At 49.9% G+C, this 11,078-nt stretch overlaps 1 protein-coding gene across 1 annotated transcript; it reads right to left on the reverse strand.

Moving 5' to 3' along the window:
* Positions 1-4,278: 4,278 nt before the first annotated feature.
* On the reverse strand, positions 4,279-5,391 carry LPAR5 (lysophosphatidic acid receptor 5). Its single transcript, XM_009820037.2, has one exon. The coding sequence runs from the start codon at positions 5,389-5,391 to the stop codon at positions 4,279-4,281; it is 1,113 nt and encodes a 370-aa protein (XP_009818339.2).
* Between the last annotated feature and the right edge of the window lie 5,687 nt (positions 5,392-11,078).

Genomic DNA, 11,078 nt, shown 5'->3' on the forward strand with positions numbered 1-11,078 from the left:
TGAGAAGTTCTGTGTTTTGAGAAGCTCTGTGTTTTGGGGGGGTGCTGTATCTTTGGCAGAGGAGCAGCCTCTTCCAAAGGAGTGGCGTCTGCCACCTGATGTTTCATTCATACTTGGTAAGCTTTGAAAGATCTCTGTTTGCCCCAACTCGGGGAAGTCTGATGCCAGCTGTAGAAGTACACCCTGGGGACACCTCTACCAGGATGGTGGACGTGCCTCCCTGCATTGGTATGCGTGGCAAGGTTTTGGTGGCAGGGGGGGCTACAGGGGTGGCTTCTGTGAGAAGCTGCCAGAAACTTCCCCCATGTCCGACAGAGCCAATGCCAGCCAGCTCCGAGACGGACCTGCCGCTGGCCAAGGCCAAGCCAACCTCCACACTGCAGCCCGTGGAGGACCCCACACCGGAGCAGGTGGATGCGCCCAAAGGAGGCTGTGACCCTGTGGGAAGCCCGTGCAGGAGCGGGCTCCTGGCAGGACCTGTGGCCCCGTGGAGAGAGGAGCCCACGCAGGAGCAGGTTTGCTGGCAGGAACTGTGGCCCCACAGGGGACCCACGCTGGAGCAGTCTGTTCCTGAAGGACTACACCCCATGGAAAGGACCCACGCTGGAGCAGTTAGTGAACTGTAGCCCATGTGAGGGACTCATGTTGGAGAAGTTCGTGGAGGGCTGTCTCCTGTGGGAGGGACCCCACGCTGGAGCAGGGGAAGAGTGTGAGGAGGGAGGAGCGGCAGAGACAACGTGTGATGAACTGATCGCAACCCCCATTCCCCATCCCCCTGTGCTGCTGGGGCAAAGAGGTAGAGAAAATTGGGAGTGAAGTTGAGCCCGGTAAGAAGGGAGGGGTAGGGGGAAGGTGTTTTTAAGATTTGTGTTTAGTTCTCATTATCCTACTCTGATTTGATTGGTAATAAATTAAATTAATTTTTTTTTCCCCAAGTCGAGTCTGTTTTGCCCATGATGGTAATCGGTCAATGATTTCTCCCCGTCCTTATCTCGACCCATGAGCTTTTCATTAAATTTTTCTCTCCCCTGTCCAGCTGAGGAGGGGAGCGATGGAGCAGCTTTGGTGGGCACCCAGCATCCAGCCAAGGTCAACCCACCACACTCCCAGACATCTCCTGTGTTACCAGGCACTAGCGTCCAGGGAGCACCACCCTTGGTTCTTCTGCTGATGCTTCCCACATACTGGGCGCTGTTAGCCGGAGTGCAGCCAGCAAGTGGAAAGAAGCAATTACTACTCTTTATTCTGTGCAGCATTGCGTCTGCAAGTACAGGAGAGACATCAACAAACTGCGGGCAGTCCCACAGACGGTCACTGGGACCGCTGGAGCAGCTGGCCTGTGAGGAGGGGCTGAGGGAGCTGTCTGTTGAGCCTGGGGAAGAAGAGGTCGAGGGGGACCTAACTGCTGTCTGCCACTACCGAAAGAGAGGGCATAGCGAAGATGGAGCCAGACTTTGCTCGCAGTGGCCCTGAGAACAAGAGGCAACAGCCATGACTTGCAACAAGGGACATTCCTGCTGAGCATTAGGAAAAGCCTCTCCCCAGGGCATGTTACAGCACTGGTGTGGGTGCCTGGAGCAGCTGAGGAATCTCCATCCTTGGAGGTGCTCAGAAGATGCCTGGACAAGGCACTGAGCAACCTGAACTAGCTCAGGGTCCTGAGTGCATCCTCCGGGCTCCTGGGGCTTTGGCTGTGTGAGCTTGGGGCCAAGCCCGAGACGGTGCGGCTGAGGGCTGCCCCTTCCCTCTGGAGACTTTGGGGAGACTTTCCAGAAAGCTCTGCTGAGAACCTCAGCCAGGGCTGACCCCCTTCCCCAGGAGCTGGTTTTAAGCTGGTGCTCTTGCCCTTGGCTCCTGCCTGAGCAGCCTTGCATGTGCCTGGCCATGCACCGTGTTGATCCAGACCCAGGGATAGGCTTTCCTGGCTTGACCCGAGACCTGCCTTGTCACGATGGACTTGTCTGGCAATCACTAAGCTGTGGCTCACCCTGGTTACTGCCTCCAGACCTGATCCTGACTCTGACTTGACTTCTTAGTTTGACGTTGGACCTGCCTTGGCACCACGGGCTTGTCTGACCATCTGGATTCTCAGCTGAACCTGGCTACCATCACCGGACCCGCCTTGCTCAGGTGCTGTGGGATGGGGCCCTTGCTGGGGAAGCCCCTTCCTCTTCCTGCCTGGTTACCACGCTGGGCTCTCAGCCGCCCTTCCTTTGGGGAGCAACCAGCCCTTGCTGCCCCCAACAACCTTCCCACCCAAATCTTTCTGTGAATGTACAGTGCTCTAGCCAAGTTTAAGGAAAGGAAAAATCAGCTTCTCTGGGCAGGGAAGAAAACGTAGCAGTGAAGACATTGATCTGATGCTCAGGTGCGTGGTGTGTTAGATCTGGGGAAGGGAGAAAGGACCAGAGGAACAAGGACAAGGAAAGGGGTCTAGGAAGGAGGAGGGTGGAGGAAGATGTGGAAATGGACAGCAGTGCAGCTGCTGCAATATCACTCCACTACCCCGTAAATCCCAGGACAAAAGGGTAACATCCGACCCTAGCAGAAGGTACGCACACAGCTTTGTTTCCTCTCCAGCTGCACTATGTCACGAATGATTCACATTCACGTGGCAGGCCTGAATTTTCAAAATAGAAATACCTCCTGCCCCGCAAGCCCTCCTCCACCTCTCTCACCGCATCTCTCAGGCACTGTTAAAAGTCCTTCGTCTGCAGTCGTATTTCAAGGCTGGTCTGCTGGTGATGCCGGGGCTGAGAAGGGGGATGGAGCTGGCCTGCCTAGGGCATATGTCTCCCAAGGCAGCCTGTGACACAAGGATCTCTCTGTGGAGAGGCTCGTCATCTTCTACAGGTCTTCTCAAAGACCTGCTTCTACAGTCACCTGTAGTAAAAGAGAAGTTCTTCAAGGGAGACTGGGAAGATGGATTTAAAACCCTGTGTCTCCTAAACTGTGTTGTAACACAAAACCATGATGCAGTATAACACATTTATTCTCACAGCAGTCATGAGGTAGGGACTTGAAATAAGATTCATTGCTAATTTAGAAGTCTAAGAACCAGGACGTTACTCTGAACAGCATTCTTTGTCACTGTCCCTTACCATTCCTTTAACATTTCCTGAAAAAAATTGAAATAATACATCGTAATGGACCCATGCCGAGGCAGCCTGAGTCCCGCTGGAAGCCCCAGGGAGGCTGTTTTGCAGTGCGGGTGGAAAGGCACCCCGTGGTCGCTAGCAGGAGTGAATAACTGGGGTTTCCGGCAGTGCCCATGTACAGCTGGGTCTCTCGCTTCTGGGGAGATTTATAGGGCTTTCGCATACAGTGCAGGCTGAAAAAGGATGTGCAAACAGAGCAGGCAAATACATTTCTCCGCAGCCTCATTCTGTGACATCATTTCTTTTTAACGGTGAAAATCACTCAGACCTGAAATCAATCACCCTATGGCCGAGCGACAAGAAAGTGCAAAGCACTAACGTCAGCGTGATCTTCAGAAACGACGACAGCATTGGTATCCTTCTCTTTTTTCTGGGGCCATTATGAATGCTGGGTGCATTTTTAAGCGTGCTAGTGTTTCCCAAGCCATTTTGCTTTAGGTAAACGTATAGCCATTGTGCTGCATGTGTGTGTGTGTGTGTACAGCTGCACAAGCACATTTGACATACCTCCTAACGATTGTTTCGCTGAGGCCAGTGACTTGCTATACAATTAGGAGCCTATTTTCTGCAAGAGTACTAAACACTCAGCTATTCTCCTTGAACCCAACAAGGGTTGCTAAATGCTTCAACTCTTTTGGAAAATTAAGACACTTATTTAGGTGACCCAAGCTGGACTTAAGATTGAGGCATCTAGTTAAAAAAACCAACAAAGTTTCCCTCGGTCATTACTACTAACTTCACTCTCTCAGCAGTGAGTACGTATCTGTGTTCTGATTACCCCCAGAGCTGCTTCATGCCGCAGTGCAGCCAGGAGGTGCTCAGGCAGGATGGACTTGCTGGAGGAATCTGCGGTGACCGGACCTGGACACACTAGGTTTGTTTCAAGTCTTTGTTCCCCGCTGTGTTTCCTGTACTGAAAGAATCAGGTGGGACCACGTCACCGAGACATCTCTGTTTATTCAAAACAACCTTTCATCCTTCAGCTTTGTATCATCACGTTCACCCACGTACAGCCTGCTGTGCTCCCTCTAAGGGTTTGCTAAGTTACCCTGAGCTGTTTCCCACAGCATTGCTGTAATTATTGAATGGGTGACTCCGCAATGGTATGACCTTCCCGTGGTTATATTTCGGAGTCCTCAATAGGGCCATTCAAAAATACTGCGGTAGGAAGTGATGGCAAAGATTCATTGGGACAGATAAAGTTTTCAGCTGGGAACTGTTTTACTTTTGAGACAGCATGGTCTCGGGTTGACTTATTCTCCACACCCTGATTCTTAAGCATCCCTGTATCTGAGTCCCAGGCTTGTCCTCGCCGCAGTTTCTTAAAGGTGTTACGGAAACCCTCAGTACTAAAGTAGTAGATCAGGGGGTCCAACGTGCAGTTCATGCTGGCCAACAGCATTGTCATAATTAACACTTGGCGCACGGAGGCCTGTGTTTCTTGCTCGACCTTCATCACCCGGGCCTTTATCAACCCATAAACTGCCAGGGCAGTGTTGTAAGGCACAAAGCAGATGATGAAGATGACCAGATTGACCAACAGGAGACGGACGGTCTTCTGCTGTCGCAGGGTCTTCGTCTGGCTGTCCTGGCAGAGCTCCTGAAAGATCCGAATCGAGCAGTATGTCACAGAGCTGAGAGGCAGGAGAAACCCCAAGATTTCAGCCAGGACAACTAGGGGGAAGAGGTTATTCTGCCACATGTTGTCACTAAAACTTTCAAAGCACAGATACGTGGTCTCGTTCCGTGTCTCACAGTGGTTTTGATTGTGGACTATGGCAGTGGGGATGGAGCCCATGAAGATCACAACCCAGACGATCAGGCAAAGGAGCTTGGCCACCTTAGGGCGCCGCAGATGCCGCCAGCGAAGTGGGTGGACAATGGCAACATACCGATCCAGGTTGATGCACATGAGGAAGAGGCAGCTACCATACATGTTGATCTGGAAGACAGAGCCAGAGACCTGGCACAGGGTGTTACCAAAGGGCCAGTGGTGGTTGAAATAGTAGTAGAGTCGCAGCGGCAGAGGGAGTGTGAAGGTGAGGTCGCTCACGGTGAGGTTGAACATGTAGATCATCACTACAGACTTCAGGCGCAGGTAGCGGATGAATATCCATAGGGCCATCACATTCAGCATCAAACCCGTAATGAATATGAGGATGTAGCCAGGCAGGAGGAGGCGGTGGTTGAAGCTGTAATCCTTGCATGTCTGAGACGCATTGGAAGCTGACATGCCCAGCGGGGATCAGGGGAGGGTCTCGCTGAGACGGCTGAGCCTGCTGGTGGGCTAAGGAGGCACAAAGAAAAGCACTGAGAGAAGTCATTCCCCTCTAAGAAGCTATGGGCAGGTCATTCTCCTCATCTGCAGCTGAGCGGTAGATGGGCACGTCTCTCTCTTGACTGGTGCTGGTTTGGATTGCTGGTCAGTGGTCATCTGGCGGGGATGGTAACGTAGTCAGCTTCTGCCTGTAGTTCAGCAATTCTTTCCAGTGGTTATGGGGATGCTGATGCGATGGAGGATGGTCATCGCCAGTTGTTGAATGTCAGCACAATTCCTGGTCAGAGCGGAAGACCTGGGCAGAAGAGTTTAAGTGAGCGGGGGAAATCTCTTGAAAGGTCAAAATCCCACCAAAATCTTCTGCTGCAAGAACTCTCAAAGAAACCAAAAGACTAAGAAAAATGGATGGTAGAAAAGCGAGTAATTACATGGCAGAAGAAGCCGGAGCACAGAGAAAGTAGTTGTTGTACAGAATCATTTGTCGCTCAGCCCCAGAAAATGCACGTTGTTTTGATGACTGCTGAGAGCACGTGTATACAAGAAAGGGACAGCACAAGAGCACACAGGGAGAGTAGTCAAGGCAGCTCCAGAAAAAGAGAGAGAGAGAGTGAGAAAGAAAAAGAAGAGAGCAAGCATTTTGAGGGAAAAATGCTGACTGGAAGGAACTTAAAATAAAAACTGCATAGTATTGTTTTATATCAGAGAAGCAGGACTTTGTACATCCATTGCAGATAAAAAGAATTATACTATAGTTAGACCTGACTCCACCCTAGCTCCTTTTCCTAGGTGAAACAACCCACACAAACCTGAGCCCCAGCTAGTAGGCGTTCCTTACGTTGCTTACATTGATACAGTTCCTTTGGTGTTCTCTCTTGTGTGGGACCGGTGGTGCCTGTTTGGATTGGATGTCCTCAGATCATTTTCCTGCTTACAACACCATAAAGCGTGAGGCAGCCCGTGTCCCACAAACACAGAGCAGCACACCCAGGTAAGGGAGCACACAGTAAAGCAGGAAGAGCCATGGGATTCATGTGGATAAACATACCTGTGACTCTGACAGGGGTTGTGAGACTGGTAACCGCTCTAGATACTAATGGTAGCACTGCCCTGCCAAACACTGATCGGCTGGAGTGGGTCCAGCGGAAGGCCACCAAAAAGGTCTGGGGGCTGGAGCACTTGCCCCGTGAGGAGATGCTGAGGGAACTGGGTTGTTCGGCTGGAGGAGAGAAGGCACCAGGGGATATAGCAGCAGCCTTCCCATACCTGCAAGGTGGTTACTGGAAGAGGACAGAGTTAGCTGTTCACAGCATGGCAGGGGGACAAGAGGCAATGGGCATAAATTGGAGCAACAGCTATTCAGACTGGGTATAGGGAGAAGTGTTTTCCCTGTGAGGACAGTCAAGCATTGCAGCGGGTTTCCCCAGGAGGTTGTGGAGTCTCCATCCTTGGAGGTTTTCAAGACCAGACTCTATAAAGTCCAGAGCGACCTTATCTGATCTGACAGCTGACCTGCTTTGAGCAGGAGGTTGGGCTAGAGACTGCCTTAATTATTCTGTGATCCTAAAACTAGACATCCACTCCCAAACCTGTCACAGTGGAGCAGGGGTTGGTAAGTGTGACAGAATTCCCCATAGCTGTTTGCAGGTGTTAGATAGGGACTCCCTCACAGAGCCCAAGTAGAGTGTGATTTACCTCAAAAGAAAAGTAGAATTTTCTGTCTAGAGGACATTTTTACATAAGGTTGAGAGTACTGTAAGAGGAAGCTACTCAGCAACTTGACAGGCATGACAAGCACGTCGGACCTTCTGGATGGCGTTGCAGGGCAATGCACAGATCTAGAGGGAGGATCTACTAAAGACAGAAGTGTATGCTGACCTCATAGGTAGGAAAAGATTCATTCTGGCAACAATATGTTAAACAATGAAAGTGGAAGTCTAATACGAGAGAGTAGACAGCTATCAGTTTGCCCATCCTTTTGTGTTGTTGGGCAGGTCCACCACCGAGACAGTTTTCTTAGAGGAACTTCTACTGGTTTGTCAAGCTACATCTGAGTGGCTTTCACCCTTCTTTGTCAATGATGGATGAAAACTTTGTGTGAAGACTTGCGTAAGTTTAAAGTGTAAGATAATCCAGCAAGACAATGCAAATGTGCAAGAATGTTGTTGGTTTCAAGTGAAATGATTGGATGCTTCAAAAAATCTCAAGGATGTTATGCCAGCTTTTGCTAAAGCCAAAACCTTGCGATGACTGCAGACTGAAGAGACTGGTCAGAACTTCGCCTTGACCAAGACAAAGTGGGTGAGACTGAGACTCTGTGAAAGACTACGACCTGCTCTAACATGTGTACCCAGACCAGCCAGGTGTCAGGTGAAGGTGACTTGTCTCCACAGACAAGCTATTTTTTTCAAGAGGTATTCAATAAACACCTCTAGAGAATATAACATGTAAGCACAGTCCATACTGTGTGAGATCAGCGGTCTAGCTACAACTAGTATTCGGTCTCAAATCATGGATGGTGAAGGTGTAATATAAGAACAGTGCAATCATGTAGTTATGCTCCCTCAAGTTCTCTTCCTGCTTCCAGGGATTTCCTGAGGCAGAGGTGACCTATTTGTATTCAGGAGTCCTCAGGGAATTGTTCTTCCATGATTTTTTTCCAGTTGCTTCTTCAGTCCATGTAAAATTTACCATCTACAACATCCAGGCCAGGAGTGCCAAGGACTTCCACAGCTTAATCGCATCTCAGGTGAAGAACCACTCCCTTGTACTCATTTTTGAATCACCACCTGCTAGATTCAGCTCCTAGTTTTAGTAATGGAAGAGACAGTGGAAAAAACCATCCCTATTCACCTTCACCTTATCACTGATGATTTTGTAAACGTCTACCATGCTCACCCTCAGTAACGTTTGGGTTTTTTTGAGGCTCATGGGTCATTGTTTTCATAGTTGTTCCTCACAGAGGAGCCATTCTGTCCTTCTTGCCCTTCTCAGAACCTTTCCACTTCTGCTACAGCCTTTGCGTGCCCTGTGGTGGGGTGCTTAAAACGTACACAATGTTGATGATGTGGATGCAATGAGCTGAGCAGGCGTAGATCTCATTTGCAAGGGGTAATGGTGAGTTCAGATTGGTTTTTCTCATCACTTAGCTGGATGAAATTTCAGCTGTTATTTTAAGGCCAGTCACTCACACTTCTTTTAATCTCTGCAGTCCTTTGCAGCCAACCCTCATCTCTTCTAACTTGAATAATTTTATGTCTCCAACAGATTTGTTATTTCATTATTCATCCCTCATGAATAAGTCAAACAGCCCAAGTCCCAGCGCTGGTGTCTTAGAACTCCACTGAGAAAACCAACCATCCACCCTCATTCTCTGTCCTATCTTTCAGACACGTTTTATCCAGGTAGGAACCTTTTCTCTAACTTTCTTTAAGCATTGGTGAGAGCCCTTTTGAAAGCCTTTTGGAAATCCACATGGGCCCCTGTTCACATACTTGTTGACTCCTTCAAAGAAGGACTGTGAGGCACAGCATCCCTTTATAAAAGCCATGATGACTCTTGCCCAGTAATTAGATGTGACTGCATGCCAATTGATTTTTTCCTTTATTATAGCTTCTGCTAATTTGTTGGGCGCAGACATCAAGTTCCCTGGTCTGAAACCCCCCAAGAGCCTTTTCTCAAATTGTGTCTGCTAGTGAGCCTTTAAAAACAGTTTTAAGCAAATGTTTCTACACCACAGTTAGTCAGGTCTTTCACCCTTCAGTTGTTTCTGGACCTCTGGGGTATAAGCCACGTGGTTTCAGACGCTGCTTGGTTCATGTTGCTGCTCCATCACCATTCCTACCGCCGTTTTGATCAGAGTCAGTCCTTTGATGAATTTCCCCGTAAAGAGAGATTCTGCGGTGGAAATCTCCCAGGCTTTCCTGCCATGAACACCAGTGCAAGAAATGTGTTTAGTTTTTTGCCCACCATCACCTTTTCTTTTTTACTGAGTAGTCTTTCCTTACTTACTAGCCCTTCAGTCTTCAAGACAGCAAACAGCAGAGTTCTAACTGGTAGCAAAGATCACTGAGAGTGGAAAATAGACTGGGGTTTTTTGAGGGGATTTTTTTTCTTGGTGGGTGGATGGAAACACAGAAGCAAGAATCCACTAACGGCGGTGGTGTTGAAGCTAAGCTGATAGTCTCAAATTTGATGTAACAGATATGGTAATCAAGGTCTCAGAGACCTGACATGAGATGTGTACATGCATGGTCTTTGGAAAGATGAAGCTGCGGGAACAGAGCATTTCTCCGCAGAGCTCTGGAGGTACTGTTTTGACTGTCCCTCGCTCAAGAGGAAAGCTATGGGTAAAGCAGGCTGGTAGCAAGGAGACAGAAGAGCTGAAGCTGGTTGGATTACCCCTGTTGGTTAATGTCTGAGAGCCACAGGCCATGTTCTTTGTGCCTGCCTCTAAAAGAACCTCAAGTACTCATTGCTCCACATGAAAGCTGCTGAGAGGACTCAGGTCATCAGCTGTGTAAGGAGGCAATCATCCTCCTCCTCACCATGCGGTGCTGTCTTGAAATCCTGAAGGAACTTTCCGCTTGGTGACTGACTTTATGTGGCCCAGGAGGGGGAAGAAGTATCTTTTTACCTCTCGGTGAAGATCAACATGAGCCCCTGAACGCCGTCTGCCCAGACCATGGCCTCTTCCCCAGCAGGGACAGAAAAGAGCAATTCGAACTACGGATGCTACCTAGGCAGATAGATACTTCTGTCTGTTTTCCGGCGGAAAATGCATTTGTTGCCAGTATTCTTGCTGCGGGAGAGGGGCCAGGGGGAATGATGTAGACACGACACGTGTGCACGTGTTGTGTGTGTGTACATACACACTGAGCGGCTGCTGCAGGGGAGGAGAAGCTGCAGAAACTAGAAGGAGGGGAAAACACCGCTGAGGGAGGAAGAGGTGCTGGTATAGGTGTGAGATGGGGGCAACGTCTGTTGCTGTGTGAGGGGAGAGGAGAACGCGATGCTGGAGGATGGGCAGACAACCCCCCCCAAAAAAAAAAACAGTTGAAAAGAATGCACCGTCCTCCCCTCCCACACACCCCCTCCCACGACCACCCCACTCAGACGACAGCCATGTGCCCCCCTCAAGCGCTCGGGAGCTCCCCAGGGCTCTGGCTGGCGTGGGGTGATGGACTGAGACGAGCCAGAGGTCGGTTCCAGGGTGGGCATCTCTCGCCGGAGCCAGCAAAACAGCTGCTAGGCAAGGAATTCCCACAGGACATGCAAAACCCATGGGGATTTGAAGTTTTTTTCTTTTGAGGGGGGGTGGGAAGCCCTAGCTGTAGTTGCATACAGGGGCTGGAACAGGCAGGCGTGCCCAGAGATGAGATGTATGCCTGGCATCTGGCTGCATGGTCCTGGGCATCTTCTCTCCTAACACCATCTCACCAATAGCCGCTGTCTTCCTAGCACCGCAAAAATGACGAAGGAACACGGCGTGGTGGGACAGGGGGTTACGCATGGGGCTGAGGAATGAGGTGGAAAAAAAAAAGCAGCTAGAAGAATCTTGGCGAGCATGCCGCAGGGTCAGCGTTTCCGAGAGTGACTTGTCGTTTAAACCCTGGAGCGCTTCGGGGCTGCCTTGGGGATGCAGA

This window comes from Gavia stellata, chromosome 1 (genome assembly GCF_030936135.1).
Source record: "Gavia stellata isolate bGavSte3 chromosome 1, bGavSte3.hap2, whole genome shotgun sequence".
In the NCBI taxonomy this organism is placed as follows: Eukaryota; Metazoa; Chordata; class Aves; order Gaviiformes; family Gaviidae; genus Gavia; species Gavia stellata.

Coding starts and splice junctions, on each gene's coding strand:
- LPAR5 (XM_009820037.2), bottom strand. CDS start 5,391: ATGTCAGCTTCCAATGCGTCTCAGACATGCAAGGATTACAGCTTCAAC.